This window comes from Corylus avellana, chromosome ca9, assembly GCF_901000735.1.
Source record: "Corylus avellana chromosome ca9, CavTom2PMs-1.0".
Lineage (NCBI taxonomy): Eukaryota > Viridiplantae > Streptophyta > Magnoliopsida > Fagales > Betulaceae > Corylus > Corylus avellana.
The window spans coordinates 15,891,890-15,911,752 of NC_081549.1; the positions used below are offsets into that span (position 1 = coordinate 15,891,890).

Below are 19,863 nucleotides of genomic sequence, written 5' to 3' on the forward strand. Positions count from 1 at the left end.
CATGACCATATCCACCTATCGTGGGGTGAAACCCCCCCTCTTAAAAGGGAGTAATATTAGAGACCATCTTTTTATTTTATTTTTATCATTTTAAAGCTGATGTGGCTTTTAAAATCACTATTAAATTTTAGATGAATCATACTTAAATTTTGATCTAATGGTGATTTTGAAAGTCACATCAACTTTAGAAGGATAAAAAGATGGTTCCTAACATTTCTCCTTAAAAAATAAAATAAAATAAAAACTTGTTCTTGTGCGCATCTAGCCACGTCTGCATAATAGGGGGCGTCTGCATAATAGGGGGATGGCATACGTTTGACCTTCCGAGTTCTTTAGATACAAGAAATTCCGAAAGAATCTTATATACTTTTTTCCTTCTTGATTTTCAAATCACTCCCTTGTGCATTTGCAAAATTCTCGAATCTTCAAAAAAGATCGTCTTTCTTTTTCGAGTTCAACCCAAAACGCTTCCTTCACAGACAGTCCACATGGTTCAGACTTGAACTCCGAAAGGTATGCCCTCCTTCCCATCCTTCTCTTTATAGCCTTTAAATTTCTTTTATTTTTCTTATTTTATTTCTTTTTTTATTGTCTCTTTGAATTATATTCTGCATAATTTGATGTGGGTTTCATTGTTTGTCGATGGAGATTTCGTGATTTTTTTTTTTTTTTTTTAATTTTTAATTGCATTTTTAATGCTATGAAGTTGTGGGTTCCTTTGGTTTTTGCTTGTACTAGGTCTATTGTCAGTTGGTATATCGAGCTTGTTTGTGATAGTTGATGAATATGCTTGTAGATATCCTATCGAATAGGGAAAGTGAGCCACATAAAAATCTTATGCTCAATTGATGTGTATGTGTGTTGCTATCTTACCTTAATTAATAGATGATAGTAAGGCACGTTTATCTGTGCATTACCAATACAAGAAGTGAACATAATCTAATAATAGGTGAAAAGAATGCGCTCACAAAAACTTTTCCGAGTCTTTATTTGAAAATGTTGAAGTGGGATGTGGAAAGGACTGAAAAATTACGGGCTTTTCACTTTGTTTAGAGGTCTTTTAATTACCACTTAAGAAATTGTTTCTTGGATGTTGGAATTTTAGGAGTTAGTGATGGTAAACAATATAGGCTCGAGATGCATGATTGAAGGAAGATTTTGGCTAGCAAGAATGAACTTCTATTTTCTGCTTGCCCATCTGATGCGGGACAAACAATGATCACAACAATACATGGTGAAATTAGGGAAAAGTGAGGAGAAAGAAGCTAAAAGAAGAGAGAGAGAAGAAGCTAGAAAGAGAGAAGCCGGTAAGCCGGGAAAGAGAGAGAAGATAGAAGAAGCTAGGGCAAAGAGAGAAAGAAGAGGGCAAAGGGAGAAGAATCAACTCTTCATTTTTAATTCTATCAAATCTGCCTCCATTGGTGTACAAAGCATGCTTAAATTGACTCACGGCTAAACCCTAGGGCAATGCCAATTTATTGACTTACTCACGTCCTGTGTTCTTGGGTTGCGCCCCTCTGCGCTTTTTGGTATATACAACATTACTTATAAAAAAAAAAGCATAGGCAACACCATTTATTGAATTACCTAAAATAATATCGGTCAACGCCCATTTATTGAATTGTCTTAATTTATATTTATTTTAATTTTCAAGAGTCAATGTATTAAGTGTTGCCCTAAATTATTTTGGATAATTTAATAATGGGTATTGCCAAGTTAGGTAAGTTAATAAATGGGCGTTTCCCTAGAGTTCAATCAAAGTCTATTTAAGCATGCATTGTACTCCAATGGAAGGGGACTGATAGAATAAAATTATGAGAAAATGATTTTCTCTCTCCTTCTCTTCTCTTCTCCCCAACTTCTTCTCTCTTCTCTCTCTTTCCTTGCTTCTCTCTTTCTAGCTTCTTTCTTTTTTTCTCTCTCTCCTCTCTTAGCTCCTTGCTTCTCACTTTGTTCTAAATTACTGTGTAAATTTTGTTATTATTTTGTTGCGCGTCACCATGACCATTGACAGGTTTTCTTCTCATTTCATGTGATAAGAATGTTTTAGTTGTCTTTCCAAATTCGAAAGTCTCTTTCCATTCAATAATGTCCTAAGTGATCAAACGAAGTGGGGAGCGATTTTAATAGAAATATCGTTGTCTTTCTCTTCAATTTTCACCCTAAAGTTTAACAATTGTCTATTCAACATGTTAAACTTGTTAAGATGCTCAAACATATCTATATCTTCCTCCATCAGTAAACTATATAATTGTTTTCTTATGTATAGATTTTTGTCATCTGTTCTTCAATTTTTGCCATATTTTCTTAGGTTTTTCTTTATCAATAATATGATGTATGTCTTCATCTGATAGGTTGAGATGAATTGCCCCAGTAGCTACCATCCATCTCCTTCTACTCATCATTGTTGATCTTCTGTCATATCTTTGCCTTTCTCAATAACATCTTATAGACTCTTTTAAACTCTTTGTTGAATAAGGATATTGAGAAAGAGAGAGAGAGAGAGAGAGAGAGAGAAGTTGTGTTTGCCATTGCACTTTTATACTTCAAATTTTGTACTCGCCATAATTACCTTAATTGTTGATCTAAACATTGAACCTTAGCTCTGATCACATATCGTGGGGAAATTCACACTTTTGAGAGAGAGAGAGAAGTTGTGTTTGCCATTGGACTTTTATATTTCAAATTTTGTACTCGCCATAATTACCTTAATTGTTGATCTAAACATTGAACCTTAGCTCTAATTACATATCCTGGGGAAATTCACACTTTTGAGAGTTTTTTAATGAGACCATAAATATTGTACAGTGGGATAACTCAACCAAAAACTTAAATTTTATATGTTTGAGCCAATTTATATTATATTTAAGTGTAACGACACTGGAAAAAGCGCTAACCATATCTGCGATATGAATCCAAAAGGACTAGTCAATTTGGACTTGCCGTAGAATTTATTATAAAGCCTAGTTTCACTTAGTAACTAGGCAATGTGAGACTTAGCACTCATGACTATCTTTATAAACTATCTAGTCTATGTGGGCTACTCTTCATCTTCCTCCTATGGGATCGGAGTGTTACAACTATCAGTCTTGAATTTGACATCTAGAAGCTGCAAATTAGTTGGTTAGATATTCCTGGTTACAAGAATGAGCAAGCTCGAGGCAGATTTATATCTCATTGTGATATTTCAGGTCAATCTCCAGTTTTTGAACTTCTTTCACCTCACTGCATGACATGCTTGTCCCTTCTGGTCAATATCCAGTACAATGGATTTCTTTCTTGTAAGCTGATGAATTCTTTCTCCATCCTTTAACTTTTTGTGCAGTGTAGTGGTTTTGAAGGCAATGTTTGTTGAGACTTGAGTCTGGAGACAATGGAAACTAATGGTAGCAATTCTAGTTCCCATGAAAATCGACCTTCGGGAGGATCAAATAATTCTAGCACAGAGAAGCCCAGCGAGAAAGAGATATTTGTTAACCATGGTATGTCTATTAAGGGAAAGCTTGTCTTTGTTGTATATACCGTATAATCTGCTTTCAAGGACTGTGATAGTAGTTATCAGTCTACCACTAGAAAAGGTTCTTTTGGGACATCGTCGAACTTATACTAAAACTGACCTTTTCAATGTGCATGGTTAGGTGAAGACTTTAGCGGGGTGACCTGAATCATAGATAATAATCATAAAGTGATAAATTGTTGGAATTAGTATGCTAGAAATCCATTTCCATGTTCTTTTGTTCCTCTGTAATTATATTTAAGACTGGAGAACATGCTGATTGAAAGTCTATAATTATGTTCATGATGCTATTTGGTATATTGTAAAATTGACGAAGTAATCCTGAGTATGTTTGAACACTATTCAGCAGCAAGCATTTGACGGTGTTAAATACACACCAAGGGTCTGTTTGTTTTGACTGAATATGAACTTTGTATGATGGAACCACAGCATTTTAGGATGAGGTGAGAATAAAAGTTTGTGTGGGAGTGTTATGGGCTGTTAGTAATGGTGAGTATGAGATGACCGTAGCACTCTATATACGAACTTTCCCCAAGACTTGTAAGATGTCTATCTGGCTACTTATAGAACTTCTTGTTTGCTGGAGGTTTGCTGATGCACTTTCTTGTTACTACTTAATGCACTTAGTGCTGTTGAAAAGTCCCTTCTTCCCCCTCGTTAGAAGTTTTGAAGTAAAAGCCTTTGCTTCTGATGGGTGAACTTACTGTGCAGCTGAGATATCTTGGCATGAGAGAAGAAAAGAATGGGTTGGTGACCAGTCTAAAAAATCACGAAGAGCACGAAGAGAACCGATTATGAGGTATATACATCTTTTAAATTTTTTTCAAAATTTTACTGGATGTTGATGATTAAAACACTTTGGCAGGTGCCAGTTTTGTAGTCCACTGCCACAATTTACTTTCTCTGACCTGCTTGGTGATCTATGTCAATATACTTTTCGTTTCTTTCAATTATAGCAACATCAGGAAAATGTAGCACGCATATGCATGTGCACACGTCTACTTGCATAAAACCATTAAACTAACCATTAATTTTCATGTATATTTGCTTTCCCGGTTGTTGGGTTGGGGATTCATTATCCTCTCAAGTTCTGACGTGAACTTAATAGTTCTGCCAACCTTGGTTGGAACTTTACTTGTGAGTTCCCTTTGCAATTCTGAGATGAAGATGGATTTATATACATCCAAAAGCTGGAAGCCTTACTTTATTAACTTTTTAGAAAGGATAAAAAAGGTTACCACCATATCCTTGATCCATATAGTGAAGGAATTTGGAGTCAAAAAATTAGAAAGGATAAATCGGAGAACATATAAATTTTAACGAAATTTTATTACTTATCAAAAAATAATTGGGGAGAGAAATGGGACAAAAGCCATGCCGATGTTGAATGGAAAGTGCTTGAAATGAGATGTGTTCGTCAGTAGGGTACTCCATGGGTGGTCTAAAACGGAATGGCCTCTTGTGAAACATCAGAAACCCAACCATAAAATTTAATTTAATCAAAATCTGGCATGGGATGGGATTCATGCATCCTTGTTTCTATGTGCTTTGTGAGAAATAAATATGAAATCCCTGCTTAAATGTATGTGACAAAATAAATTATTGTACCATCATGACAAGAATTCTTTAAGATGTAACTTTTAGTACAAGGAAAATAATGCTCCCAACTTCTCACTCACATTTATCAGGCTTTGTTTGTACCTTTCTGTTCACCAAAGTTTTCCGTCAATCCTTGATTCTAGGTTTCTTTTAATGGAAAACTGGGTCTGGACTTTCTGACATGTTTAGTGTTTAAGAAAGGGGATCTTGAGAGAGAGATTTCTGCGCTTCTCAGTAGCATATTGATTGACTAACCTTTTGTTTTTCACCTTAAACATATGAAATCTATTAATATTTGAAGTAGGGTCAAAAGCCTTTTTTTCTTAGTTGCTTGAGAGGTGGGGTTTTTTGGGTAAAAGGGAGACACAAGAATCAGCATCATAATCGTGTATGTAGAATTTTATGAGGAGGTTCATATAGATAACCATGTAATGTTGTGTATGATCTTTTGCAGCTGGACCACTACTTACGAAGATTTGCTTTTATCTACTGAACCTTTTCAGCAGCCAATTCCCTTAGCGGTGAGTTCCGTAGATGCTCTCGATCTTTTTCCTTCTTCGCATTCTCACTTTTGAAACAATGTTGATAAGGACATTATATTACTTCATGGATTCTTCAGGAGATGGTTGATTTTTTAGTTGACACCTGGAATGAAGAAGGCCTGTATGACTAGCTAATTGGAATTGTCTAGTGGTCCGAAGAATTTTGCACAGTTTTGTTTGTGCAGATTGATGATGAAGCAGCCGTAGGTTATAAGAATTTAGAGTTTTCTTTGTAGAAGTCATTGCACAGGAAATTTGGGTTAAGAGTTCAGAGACATCTAGAGGACTGCTAATCTTATCCCCAGCTAAGCATTTGTGTATTTTAACTAACCAGTTTTAGAGTAAGGTTGCTTCAGATTTTGGGCAAATTTACTTCTTGCTCCATGTGAAATTCTGTCCTGCAATTGTAATTGGAGGTGTCGAGATTATTCATTTATATAGTTAGTCTATTATTATTCTAAAAGTAGCAGCATGCATATAATTGCTATCTTCGATTGATCAGCTAAGGGCCAAAATCATAGGAGTTTCTAAAATATAATTCGAGTCAAAGTAGGGATTTAATCTTGTCGAGTGGAGTATTGAATGTTTGAATTCGATTCATCAAATACTTACACGGGGTTGAGCTCGAGTCGAGCTTGACTGACCTGCTCGTATGAAATTAATTAAGCTCAAACTCAGCTCAAGTAAGTTGAGTTTGATCACGAGTCCATTAGTTTATTTAGAAAATAACTTCAATAGGGAGTTTGCATAAATTAGGTATTTTGTGCTCTTTAATAATAACTAGCCAAGTCACCTTATAGTACCAAAACTCACTAAGACAAAAACACTAGAAGCTCGTTTGGTTCGCGGAATGCGTAGTTCATTAGGAAATGGGGAATAGAAGAGGTTAGAATTGAATAATTATTCAAATTTTCTAGTTTGGTAGTAACACATATTTCGTAATTGGAATTGAACTAAAATTATTAAAAAGCCCATTTGATTTCTATTTTTTCCAAATCTCAAATTTAACAAAAAAAAAAAAAAAAGACAAAAATGGTTAAACATGTGGTGGCCAAGTCCCGACCACCCTCCCAATGGGCCTTCTGTGGGTGGCTGGCAGCCACATGATTATTATTATTATTATTTTTAATATTATTATTATTTTAAGTTTGAGAAAAAAAAAAAAAAAAAGGTTTTTTTCGGAAAACCTTGTCATTCCCATGAGAAATAGCTATTTCTCTCATTTTTAAGAGAAATAGCTATACTTGTGTAGATGAGATTAGTCATTTTCATAGGAATAACTATTTACAGGAATAGACTTCTATTAAACAAAAGAATGATTATTCCATGGGAATAGCAATTCCATTCTAGTGGTCTATTCCGCAAATCAAACGGGCCCTAAATGATTTCTTCTTATACCCATCTTTAGTGTAGTTGATTCTCTTGAAAAATTATCACAATAAAAATGGAGCCCTAATGATAGCAAAAACCATATAGTTTCACAATATTGCGATGCCTAATCTTCCCAAGAGTTGGAGCTTGTTTGTTTACCTGTTTTGGAAACAGTTTTCTGTTTCCAAAATAGCAAAACTTGTTTCTTTTGTTCATTCTTAAAAACTTACATCATCACATTGAAAATTTACAAATAACACGTCTATGACTATAACATGTCCAAAAGGGACAAAATTATGAACAAAAAATTTTAATTAATACGTACGTGTCCATAACATATCCAATAAAGATAAAATAGCAGGTTACAAATTTATTAGAAAAAATAAAATAAAATAAAATGTCCATATGCTGGCCAACGTATTACACTATTACAGTCTAAAGAAACTGCTCCACTACATGAGGAATCCAGGCTAAAGCATATCATAGATAGTGCTCCATAGAATAAAAAGGCATGGTTTAATGATGAAAACACATGGAAGAAATTCTGTCAACATTAGCTTAAAAGATTTTAAGATTGGGATCCAGCTGCACCAGTTCCAATACATTTTATTTGGATAGTTCCTTTTAAATGAATGGTTTAGATTGTGACAATAAATTTTTTAATTTTTTTAAAAATGAATGGCTGTTGAGGTGGCCAAACCATTCCCTTAACTACAGGAGTGGTTCAACCACTTACAAAAGCCGATTGAGAGTGGTCGAACCACTCCCTTGACGGTTCGGCCACCTACATGTCATCCTAGATTGCTTCTTACCTTCCCACATAGAACTCTCTCTTTCTCTCTCTCTCATTTTCTGTTCTCATGTATATGCAATGATTGAACATATAACAGAAGTAGACATTATCAATGTGCTTACGTGCTCTAGTTATTATTTTATATAAGAAGGAAAATATCTAAATGAGAAGAAACAAATATGAATAATGTCATTTGACAATAAAAAATTATGGATATTGTTCTCATCATCATGTAGAAATATATAAAATGTGAGAGATCAAAAGCAAAAAAGAGAAATAGAGAGCACAAGAATCAGGGCTAAATCTTCATCAAACTCTTAACTAACTTAGGCATCGAAAGTATCTTTCGCAAGCTAACTTTGGTAAGCTTATAAGCCATTTGTTTCATTGATTTCATGTCCTCTTTGGTGTGGAATTGGCCATGGAAATTTAAGTCAGACGAGAGGTGAGGGTCGACTTTTCACCATAGTTTCTTGAATTCGCATGGAACGAGCGTTTTACACGGATTTGAAGTTTGCCTGATAGGTGACAAGAGTGAATACACAAATGGTCATGCTTTAAAGAGGTTTCCTGTCATTAAAAATTAAAAAAAGAATAAATAAAGAAATAATCATGTGCTTATCTCTTATTGCTTGTTACTATATAAACATTATGTTTCAAGGGAGTTTGTAAATACAATATCCACGAATATAATAAGTTGACTAAGTTAATTGGATAGAGAATATGAAGAGGACTAACAAAAAAGGTGATTGATGTTGAAATGTTCCAAGTGAAGTGCTTATGTTTTCTTTACTTGTATTAATTCTTTTGTTGCTGCTTGGTGGGCAAAAGGAAGGGGACAACTAAGGCTGCTGGTCCAACTTAGACTTTCATTCAAATGGAAATGGAACAAGAATTCCTGAATTTTCTTCCTCTTTCATTGGAAGTTTCTTGAACCGTTAATGACGGAACAAATGGTAGTACCCCATACTCCTTGCTAACTTTGACAAACAAGAAAATACATTAAAAAAAACAAATTATCAATCCAACTGCGTTACGGATATTATAACTTTTACTAATTCATTTTCCTTTGCATAGTATTTTTGCATAAGTTTCTCAAAAGAAAGAAGAAAAAAAAAAAGTCCAATAATACTTGTCAAAGAAGAAGAAAAAAAAAAAGAAAATTCCAACAACTAAAGTCTACTCCACATGGGTGTGTTGTTAGCAATAGAATTGAGGCTCTTTTAGGAAGTTTCAAAGAAATGGGCAATCACGAGTGACTCTTTTCATTTATAGCCTTAGTGATGATGGTTACAATGTGAAAAGCGGTATATGAATCTTTCTTCTAGAAAATTTTTAAGCTTAAGATTTAGATATTTTAAAATTTTAAAATTATATCAAAAGCATCATATTAAACCCAAAGAAGAGAAGTTTGAATTTTTTAAATTACAACTTTAAGAATAAGTCCACCTTAAAATCTCTTGCATATTACTCACAACCTCCAGAAATGCAAAAACTTTAAATGACTCTTTGGAGACCTCCTATTTGCTCATATTGAGCTCACCATCTTTTCAACTTGTGCACCATTTTAACTGCTCCTTAATCTTTAACAATGCTTTGTTTTTTTTTTGTTTTTTTTAGGTATCTCTCATTAGCATAATTATATAGCCAATAAAAAAAAGGTAATAAATATTTTTTAAAAACAAAAATGGTAATAAAGTTGTTAAAGAACAAGAATGACAGATTTTGTACTCCCATTTGCATTTGGACATAAATTTCCTTCAAACCGGTGTAGAGGAAATATCCTCAAACGGTCAAACCCATGTAAAATAGTGCTAAATGTTTATAAACATTTAGAAGGCACATTAAATTTAGTCTAAATTAGTAAACTGCTATTAATGAAGTTAAAAATTTAAAGTGTATTTTAAATGTTTATAGACACTTTGCATTATTTTACATCGGTTGAATAATATTTTCTCCATACCGGTTTGGAGGAAATTTCTGTCATTTGCATTTTAACTGCTCCATCTTTAACAATACTTTGTTTTTCTGTTTTTGTTTTTTTTTTTTGTTTTTTTGTTTTTAATTAGATATCTCTCATTAGCATAATTATATAGCCAATAAAAAAAAGGTAATAAATACTTTTTTAAAGCAAAAATGGTAATAAAGTTGTCAAAGAACAAGAATGACATATTTTGTGCTTTCCATTTGTAAAACATGTGGAGTATATTCCGTTCCCTTTTTAATTAAAGAAGAAGAAATATATTCGGAAAATGAAAAATCATGGGAATAATTCCCGAATATTGCCATTGCCATTAGAATTTACGACACCATCGGGATCCAAGTTCCGTTTCAATTTTCAACTTGGCCGCGTGCGGAGCTTTTGTGTGAAATAAAGAGTAGAAGACGAAGAGAAACTACTTTCAGTTTCAGAGATAAAGAACCTGTGGCATCTAAACAACACGTAATGCAAAGTCCAAGACATCTGCCTCAGCAATTTGTTTCGATTCTGAGAAAACAACCAAGAACCCATTAGAAATATCTCATTCACTAGGCCTATTTATTCACAGCTTTCTCTTCCAAGCTTTACATCTAACTCAGTCCACTCAGAGGTGCGTGAAAAGTGAGTTTCACGTCATAGCTTGCCAGGAACTGCAACATCTCTTCGAGTTTTGAAGCCCCATTTGCCTAATTTTCCGACAGTTTTTTTGAATTTTTTTATGGATTTAGGAAGACCCATTTGCTTTTCTTTCCGAGAAACAGCAATATATGTTCAATTTGGAATACCCCATTTTCTTTACTTTCACGTTTGATGATTTTATACAAATTTGTGTGTCAGGGCACATGGAGATCGATAAGGCAATCAGAGAGAGTGGTGACCGGCGGCTCAAGACCAAGTACGAACACGCCATCTATGTTATTCAGAGAGCTCTGGCTTTGTACTCGTAAGTTCTTTCTTTTTCCCCTCTTTACTTTTTGGGTTTTGTTTCAAATTTTGTAATTTACATTATTTTTTCTTTTTGTGGTGCAAAACATTTGTTATGAATTGGTTTGTGGATTTTAGGCGTCAAGGTTTGGAGTTTACACTCCATTTGGTTGCTTAGAAAACTAGGAAAAGGAAAAAAAAAATGTTAACATTTTGAATCTTATACTTTATGCATGCTGATTGATATTATGAAGAATGCACTAATGCTTGTATTAGGGATGAAACAGTTGAACTTGAAACAAATATATTGAATACTGTTACATCTATGCTTTTGTTTCTTTAAATGTCCATCACAGCCAGTTTGGTTTGCCTTTTGTGCCCAGCATTTAATTGAATAGGGTATATTCAATCCGTTGTCTCAGATTCACACTATTGGCGCATGCTTTTTACTGTCAAGATTTTATTAGTTTTTCTTACATTGTTGATTTGTATTCAGAAATGTTCTCATTGCGAAGTGATTCAACTCATAATATTATTGAAAAATAAAATTAGATATGTGGATTAATTGATGATTTAGTTATAATCAGCCAAATAGCTATTTTTATTTTACTTGTTTGGGACCAAGTCAATGGTGCTTATGTCAAGCTATTAGTTAAAGTTTCAGCTTAATGAGTGGAGGACATATTAAAATTTTAGATACGGATGTGTGGAAGTTTACCTATTAATGTGTATGCTTACTCAATCCAGAGGGTACTTCGGCCATTCTTTTCTTGAGTATTGTCTGGATGTTTGCTATCCCTTAATCTCTTTTAAGATATTCAGATGTTTTTTCATGCATGTGACTACTGTTTTGGGTGTTAATGATACTAAGTTCTTTATTATTTCCTTGACTACTGTTTTGGGAGTGGCGTTAGGGTAGATGCCACAAAGATTACTAGATTATTGCTGCTTGTCATTCCCCTACGAGGATCTCAGATGTTTTTGCCATTTGTCAATAGTGTTTTGGTTGTCGATGAGAAATTCGTGGTGGTCGGGATAGACACGACAAATTCTCCTTATGTGTTTTTGGGCACTTCGTAGATACGACAAATATTACTAGATCATTTCTGTCTTTTATTACGTTATGAGATTCTTCAGATGTTTACGCTGTACATCTATTGGACATTGATGAGACTAAGGTTTGGTTTTTTTTTTTTTTTTTTTTGTTCTTGTTGGGGATGAGAGGGGGGGCATTAGTATAAATACAACAAATGTTGCTGACTTGCTGCTTAATAGAAGAAATTTTGCTTTATATGAAAAATTTTCTTGCAGTTTGAGTAAGCACTGTTAAGGTTTTTGATTTTCTGGTCTCCATTTTTGGAACAGAATCTTCTTAGCTTATCAAATGGGTTAATTTGATGTTAGCATTATTGGGTACTTAATTGAATGATTAAAGTTAGTAATTTTAGATGACATAGTGGAAGGAAGAAAATTCTTCCTAAGTATGACTTATATTCCCATTTAGAAAGAATTATACTTCATTGCTCTGTGGAAATGCAGTCGCCTTCTATACACACTTGCCCCTCTCTTCACCCATACACTGACTTAAATGTATGCACGTGTTATACTTCATAACCCCACCTAATACCATCAGTGGAAGGAGCATATCACTTTCAATGTATTGTTCACATTGCATAAATCTGGACCATACATGTGCGTGGCTTCATGTGGGATCCAAGTGGGTCTCATATGTGTCTCACATAGACTCTATGTGATGGATGCTTCAGATAGTAAGTGTCCAGACAAACAATAGTGGGGACATGATCCATACTGGAGTCATGTCATATGAATTTATCATTATGATCTCCTAAGCATTCTTTTCTTTATGTTGCATAGCTACGATGTATACTTTGTATACCACTTTCTCTTGTTAGTTTGAAGGAATTAGAGATACGAATTTAGAAGGCTAGAGTATTATTCCTGGGGCCTCATTTCTTTTCCTTACTAAAACTCAAGGAATGATGAGCAAAGAGTTTTCATGTGGTGTATTTGGCTTTAATTTTCAAAATTTTCCCGTTTATGTATTCAATATGCATCTTTTTTTTTTTGTTCTTTTTTCTTCTGATGACTTGCTGCTTTTATAATCTTTATCTGTCATTATCCATTGGAAGCAAAAGCATGTAAGTTTGCTGATGTTTGCCACACCTGATATTTCTTTTTCTTAACAGCATTGAAGAGGTCGCCTTCAGCTTTAATGGAGGAAAGGACTCAACTGTATGTTTTCATGTGTTTTCCTTTAGTTATCCATCAGTTACCGTCTGTCCCATTGATAGTGACAATGAAACTGGATGTATAGGTTTTGCTGCACCTACTTAGGGCTGGCTATTTTTTGTATAAACGGGAGCAAAGCTGTTCTAACGAGGGTCTAAAAGATTTTCCAATTCGAACAATATATTTTGAGAGCCCCTCTGCTTTCCCTGAAATCAACTCATTTACCTATGATGCAGCCTCTATGTAAGAGACTCTCCTCTTATTTTCTTTTTTTGATCCTCACCCCCATCCCCGCCGCTCGCGCCCCCCCTCCTAACACCCACCCACACATTTTTACTTGAATGATTAATAAAGTTTATGTATACTCAAGATGATAATATTTTTTTACCTCTAGGCCCTGTAATATTGAAGGATCTAACTGCTTGGTTTATTCTTATTTGGCAGCTATGGTTTACAACTGGACATCATTCGCACTGATTTCAAGTCTGGTTTGGAAGCTTTATTAAAAGCTAAACCAATTAGAGCTATTTTCCTTGGTGTTCGAATTGGTGATCCTACTGCGGTATCTTTCATGCTCTACGTTGACAAGACATGATACATTTTATCTAATAATTTCCTGCTTGCTAGATTATGTTCCATAGTTCTTTGTGATTTCTATTTGAAAGCCGATATCATTGTTTTATTCTGGGTTTAACTGCTGTTGTCCACCTTAATTTATGGGGTCATCGTAATGTCCCTCCTAAATTACAAATTTTTGCAAATAACACCCTAATTCGAGATTAATTTGCCATGTACACACCATTGTCCAAATCAATGTCAAATTAACCGATTAATAGGGTGGATAATACAAAAGTGCACTAATTTGTTAATTTTGGCAGATTAGTGCATTTCAGCACTCCACCTATCTACTAATCTGTTAGTTTTGACACTAGTTTCGGATGTGTTAAAGTGTTGATTAAATGATTAAATTTACTTCTTTCTATCAACTTAAATTCTGGGATAAGTGATAGGTTAACATAGTATCAGAGCCAAAGCTCTTGAGTTCGAACCTTGACTTTATCAATTCATCCCCCATTTAAATTAAATATTCCACGTGTTGGGTCTCACCTATTAAAAGGAAATTTGAGCCTACACGTGAGGAGTGTTAAAGTATTGATTAAATGATTAAGAACATATTTGGGATTGTGTTTGAAAAATAGAGTTTTGTCAATTTTTAGAGTAAAAAAGTCAACGAAGTACTTTTAGAAATTTTTACCAAACATATTATCTTTTTGTTTGACACAGCTTTTTAGGTATTAAAAGCACTTTTTAAGCTCTCTAACGCAATCCCAAATAGGCTCTAAATTTATTTCTTTCTATTAGCTTAAGCTTTTAGGACAAGTGGTAATTGAACAGGATGGTAAGGTGAACATTGCAAATTAATCTTGAAATAAGTGTCTTTATTGCAAAAGAAAAAAAAAAAATGTAATTTAGGGGCACATCACAAATAACCCCATAGTTCAGGCTGCATAGCTGCCTTTAATCCTTTACTTTTTTACCTTAATCTCACAGGTAGGCCAAGAACAGTTTTCTCCCAGTTCACCTGGATGGCCATCTTTCATGCGAGTGAACCCTATCTTGGATTGGTCTTACAGGTATCTCAATTACTATATGCCGTCTCCGCTAGCTACTTTCTCCTTCTCAAATGTCAAGTGCTGTTTGAGAGAAAACTTTCTTTGGTTGCCTTGGCAGCTCATGAAAATGGACTAAAAGTTTACATACGTAGCTACATACATTCATATATGTTTGTTTTTGTGTGTATCTGTTTTTGGTAGTCATTTCAGCAACATTAACAACATTGAGTAAAACTTAAATAAGATTGATCTGGCCCTATAATCTGGGACTATTGTGTCGTTATTATTTAGTTCTCTCCATGAATGTTTATAGTGATGCTTAAGGATTTTGGAAATTTTTAATGTTCCACTTGAATTCAACTTTGGCTAAATTTGAGGGTTCTAACTGATGTTTCTTTGGCAGAGATGTTTGGGCCTTCATTTTGACTTGCAAGGTCCGATACTGTACTCTCTATGATAAAGGGTAATTCTTACTCTCTTACATCTTAAAATATTGGGCTTTTTGTTGATTTTTTCTTTAGAAGTTGCTTGCTTAACTATGGTGGTGCAGGCTATGCTTCTGACACTAACAGTGTGGTCCCTGATGCAAATATAAATGAGACGTGCATGTGAATTGAAATAGGTTTTTTTTTTTTTTATTTAATAATTTTGATTTGGATATTTTTTCTTTGAATTTCTCACAGTTACACTTCAGTCGGTAGCATATATGACACAGTTCCTAATGCATTATTGCGCATCACTGCTTCCTCCAATAATAAGGAAACATTTAGACCTGCATATCTGCTCTCCGATGGAAGATCAGAGAGAGCAGGGAGAGCAAAAAAGTTTTCTCCTTCAGTTTGTGGGAGTTTTTCTGCTGGTAGCAATGGTCCGGATAGTATTGATTTACGTAAAAACAGCATGCGCACAGCATCAGCTATTGCTGTGGGGGATGAGATTCTGTAAGTCCCTTGTTGATATTACATGTGTTTCAATGCAAATGGTCTCTGTTCTCTTGATTTCTTTGATCAGTTATTCTCTCTACTTGTAAGCATTTAAAGCTGTTGGATGGCCTCTCAAGAGATATGTTATTTTGTTCAACTGTTGAACTTCTTCAATTGTCAATTACTCTTCTTCTTTTTTTCTTCTTTTTTTCATGTGATATTTAGCCATGATTCATGAATCATCGCATTATGTCATGGGTTGTAAGTTGATCCTTCACCAGCCATTTTAAAATTATCTTGATATCATCATGGAAATTGCTAAGCACTAGAAGTCAGCTGCTTTGTTTTATGGATTTATGTTGCTTTTATGTCAACAAAGAAATTTTCGCATTTCACTCATGAAACAAGGACACAGACACATGCATCAGCGCAACATAGTTAAAGATGTTTGGCGTGGCATTCTGATAGAAGGAAAGAACGTTTGTAATCCAAAATGTTTGAACTTTATCAAATGTCAGTGTGTGGAATAACCCTGGTAGTTTCTATTTGTCTTTCCTATTGACTGTTACTACTGAAGGAGGGCTTACAGAAGTCACAGCACCCGAAAGTGACAATAGGCAAATCAACATAAATGCTGAAGTTTCTAGTATTCTTTTATCTGTTGCATAGCTCAGGTTTGGTACCATTGAGGATCAGTTAGGACCTTCGTTGTGTCGAAAGCTTCATTCAATTGGCTGGTCTGTATCACAAACGACTGTCGTTCGGAATGATGTAAGTTACTATTTGCTGAAATCATCTTGGCAAAACATAGTTGGCCTATGTACTTTCTTTTACCACATACCTGTTTGCATATCAAATGTGCAGGGTGGAACCATTGATAATAGTGATAGAGATATGCACATGAATAATAAGCATTGTGTTTCTTCATTGAACGATGAATGTGGAGTTACATATAGATTTGTAAATGTTGCAGTTATTTCTCATTTTTAATACAGTTTCATTTTCTCTGACATTCTTCTTGTACCAGGTAGATTCTGTGGCTGACGAAGTTGAACGACAAAAATCTACTAATGATATGGTAACCTGTTGCAAACTGTTAGAGAGTTGTTTTAGTGGCTAAATGAAATGATATAAAATGACTGACAGTTTTTCCTTCCTAAGTTCTTATTCTTCATGGGTACACTCTTGATATATATGGCCATACAGGTTTTTATATATGGTGGGGTAGGCCCATTGCATTCGGATGTGACATCATTAGGTGTTGCAAAGGCTTTTGGAGTTCGCCTGGTGCGTTGTTTAATTTCAAGTGAACTTTTTTCAATCCTAAGTTATTAATATCTTGCAACATGTGTCAGTTTTTTTTTTTTTTCCTTTTGTGCCAGTTTCTATTCAAGCTCCTGCTAAGTCCATTCACTAGTGATTGTTTGTTTATGGGCATATCAAGAGATGTCATGGTTTCTGCAGGCTTTACAGTTTATTTGTTGCACTAACTCCATCTATGTTGGTCATTTATCCACAATTTAGGCTCCTGATGAGGAATTTGAAGAATATCTTCGGCATCTTTTAGGTGATCAATGCACTGGTGACAAGAATGAGGTATTTGATTTCAAGAGTTAATTACTTTTGGATTATGTCATAAGTTGAGAGCATCGCATATTTTGTTTGGGGTATAATTAGAGTGACTTGATGAATTATATGTTTTTAGAAAAGAAAGGAAAAAAGGAAAATTATGCCAGAATTGATGTGAAAGGATGACATAATTACTTGAATGCATTGTTATTAAACAGACTGGTACTCTCTTATTAGTATAATTTCCTTGTAGATTGCAACTGAGAGGAAAATCCATTAAGTGGGAAAATTAAACCAATGGCGCTGACATGCTAAATTTATCTATATATTTGAACTTATTACCACATTGCGTAAAATGTTAAGACGTAGATTATGGTGCTAGAGTATTTGACACAGAATTTGAGCTCATCCTTGCATGTTTCATTTTAGATGGCTCTGTTGCCTGAAGGTATCACTGAACTGTTGCATCATGAGAAGCTGGATGTGCCCTTGGTATGTTTCTAAAAGCTCTCATAGTTCTTGATATGTAACTTCAGCTAGAACCTCACCATATTGAATCATCAACAAATGAACTTATCAAGTGTTAGTTTGAACTAATTAGTATCAGGTGATTGTTTATTTGTAGATAAAGTGTCAAAATGTGATCATTCTTACTGCAACAAATGTTATGGAGCTGGACAAGGAGTGGGAATGTTTGATTGAATTAACAGGGTCTAGTGGCCTGCTAGTGTTAATGGAGCCATACATATTAAAGTGCTTGACAACACAGCTTTCAGATGTATGTGTTAAGAGTCTACTATTTTTCTGCTGTCAATAATTTAATATTTTAACTATTGATTGCGTTAGCCATTGCAATTGTTGCTAGAGTTCAAGATTTTTCTGTTCAAGTACATACTTCTGACCTGACATTACCTGTTCTTAATTATATGTTCAGTACATGTGGAGCAGCCTTTGTTTCTGTTTTTTTTCTTTCTCGGTTCTGTCTCTGTTGATTAGCTGCTCATCAAGTAAAGAAATGTTTTGATTTCTTTCTTACTTCTGCTTTTTGCTTTAGCTGTCGTCTGGCTGCATATGCACTAGGCCTGTTACATCTAAAACATTGTATACTATTAAGTGGACAGAATTGTAGGTACTTACAGACATGAGAATCTCTTTCACTGTTAATCACATTTTAGTTATGTTAAACTGAATACACTTGGCCTATTTGACAATACTACTGGCCATCCTTGGCTGACCATTGGTATCTGGGTATGGGGTTGTCTTTAAATTGGGGATGAATGTTGAGAAGAAAAATTGGGATGAATTTGCAGATTCAGTGGAGAAGTTATATGTAAAGTATGTGTTTGTGAATTGGGGAAGAAATAAATTCACCCACTCTTTCACTAGCATGCATTGTCAATTTTTCTAGAAAGAGAACCTAGAATTCCTGTACTTGAAAATGTCCAGAATTATTATTTTAAGATTGAGATGCTCACCAAAGTTGTTTTTTTCTTTTTAACTTGTTGAAGGAAAACATATTGCTTGAGCAATTTCATTGAGGCATATCTTAGAATTCTGGCAATCTTTTTATGGTTTATTTAATTGTAGTACTATCATATAGTTTAATTTAATAAGCATGTACTTCCGATATTCTACTGTTTTGGTGGTATCATCTCATTGTTATCTTTCTTTGATAAAATTCAGCTAGAAACTGCTCAACCTCTATCAAAACTTTGTCTTGAATTCCCAGACCTGTACATTGGTAAGAGTCTTTTTACCTAGTGCGGATTTTTAGGCGTATATGATCATCTTCTTTATCTCATTCTAATTGTGATTTCCTCTACAAAATCAAGGGTGTTACCGCAAATCGAGATATGGACCTCTGGTAATTAGTTTCAAAGGCGAGGTATGATAATACTTCACAAGGGTTTTCAAGCTTTGCCATTAGAACACTTACAGCAGATGCCCTATATGTCATTCTCTTTCTTATGTTTAAGAAAAATTTCAAAAAAATTACAAAAACCTACTCACATCAAATTCCTTACATTTAACCAACCCTTAGGGGTTGCTACAATATTTCTCAATGTGTAGGGAACCAAAAGTGGTTCATTATACATATTTTAATATAAACATTTATCGTTCATCTTTTTGTCTTTAATTGGGGATTGTGTTGGGATCTTGTGAAAAAAGTGAGGATAAGTAGGGAACTTGTATTTTGTAAATAAATAATATTTTAATGGTATTGAGAAAGGTAAGGGAAACTACTGTGAAATATATTTTTATAGGAAAGTAAAAAGTAGTTTGATGCCCTAAACTTAGGGAAAAGCAAAGGGAAGCTGCTGCTAGTGCTCTTAAAGTTTGACAAGAAGTTATTTCAATAATGTCTAAGCTTTCAAAAAATTTGGTTGCAGGATCAAGCACGGATTGAATCAGCCATAGAAGCATTGAGTAAGAAGTTCCATCCAGGGGCTTTCTCTGAAATTAACTAAGTTGATCATTGCACCTGTGTTGTAGGTATTGCCTCCCAAGCTTTAGCATTTAGGATCCTGGGAGCTTACTTGATGAGGACATTCTTGGAATAAGAAATGGAAGGGGAATGAGAAGGGAGAGAAGTAAAATTTACAAAAATATAAATGCTCTGTAACTGGGCAATGCCCTTGTAATTAATTAAGAAAAGAAAATGTTCAGAGGGGTCATATGGACAAACTAGCTATGGAGCAAGTAGGAACAAATCTCAGAACTCTAATTTCTTTTTACAATTCCAATGCTCATTTATTTAATTATCTGCCTTGTATTTCTTGA

The 19,863-nt window shown here is 34.4% G+C and overlaps 2 protein-coding genes across 10 annotated transcripts; both read left to right on the forward strand.

The window, feature by feature from the left end:
- The first annotated feature begins 295 nt into the window (after positions 1 to 295).
- Positions 296 to 6,094, forward strand: LOC132192127 (uncharacterized). 6 transcript variants are annotated; one of them, XM_059607357.1, is made up of 6 exons: positions 304 to 513; positions 2,355 to 3,191; positions 3,326 to 3,482; positions 4,229 to 4,316; positions 5,571 to 5,637; positions 5,736 to 6,094. In XM_059607357.1, the coding sequence occupies exons 3-6, from the start codon at positions 3,374 to 3,376 to the stop codon at positions 5,787 to 5,789; spliced, it is 318 nt and encodes a 105-aa protein (XP_059463340.1). In that variant the 5' UTR covers positions 304 to 513; positions 2,355 to 3,191; positions 3,326 to 3,373; the 3' UTR covers positions 5,790 to 6,094. The 6 variants fall into 6 exon arrangements, 3 of the variants coding, with proteins under 3 accessions (XP_059463341.1, XP_059463340.1, XP_059463339.1); XR_009441319.1 differs by lacking the exon at positions 2,355 to 3,191 and having other exon boundaries at positions 296 to 513; positions 3,864 to 4,316; XR_009441321.1 differs by lacking the exon at positions 2,355 to 3,191 and having other exon boundaries at positions 299 to 513; positions 4,104 to 4,316.
- Positions 6,095 to 10,076: 3,982 nt separating this feature from the next.
- LOC132162104 (uncharacterized) lies at positions 10,077 to 19,863 on the forward strand. 4 transcript variants are annotated; one of them, XM_059572359.1, is made up of 17 exons: positions 10,077 to 10,265; positions 10,641 to 10,746; positions 12,935 to 12,980; positions 13,063 to 13,220; positions 13,422 to 13,539; positions 14,529 to 14,611; positions 14,994 to 15,053; positions 15,274 to 15,531; positions 16,188 to 16,284; positions 16,541 to 16,591; positions 16,720 to 16,800; positions 17,038 to 17,109; positions 17,512 to 17,574; positions 17,708 to 17,860; positions 18,766 to 18,823; positions 18,915 to 18,967; positions 19,473 to 19,863. In XM_059572359.1, the coding sequence occupies exons 2-17, from the start codon at positions 10,646 to 10,648 to the stop codon at positions 19,548 to 19,550; spliced, it is 1,530 nt and encodes a 509-aa protein (XP_059428342.1). In that variant the 5' UTR covers positions 10,077 to 10,265; positions 10,641 to 10,645; the 3' UTR covers positions 19,551 to 19,863. The 4 variants fall into 4 exon arrangements, with proteins under 4 accessions (XP_059428342.1, XP_059428340.1, XP_059428341.1 ...); XM_059572357.1 differs by having other exon boundaries at positions 10,078 to 10,424; XM_059572358.1 differs by having other exon boundaries at positions 10,078 to 10,413.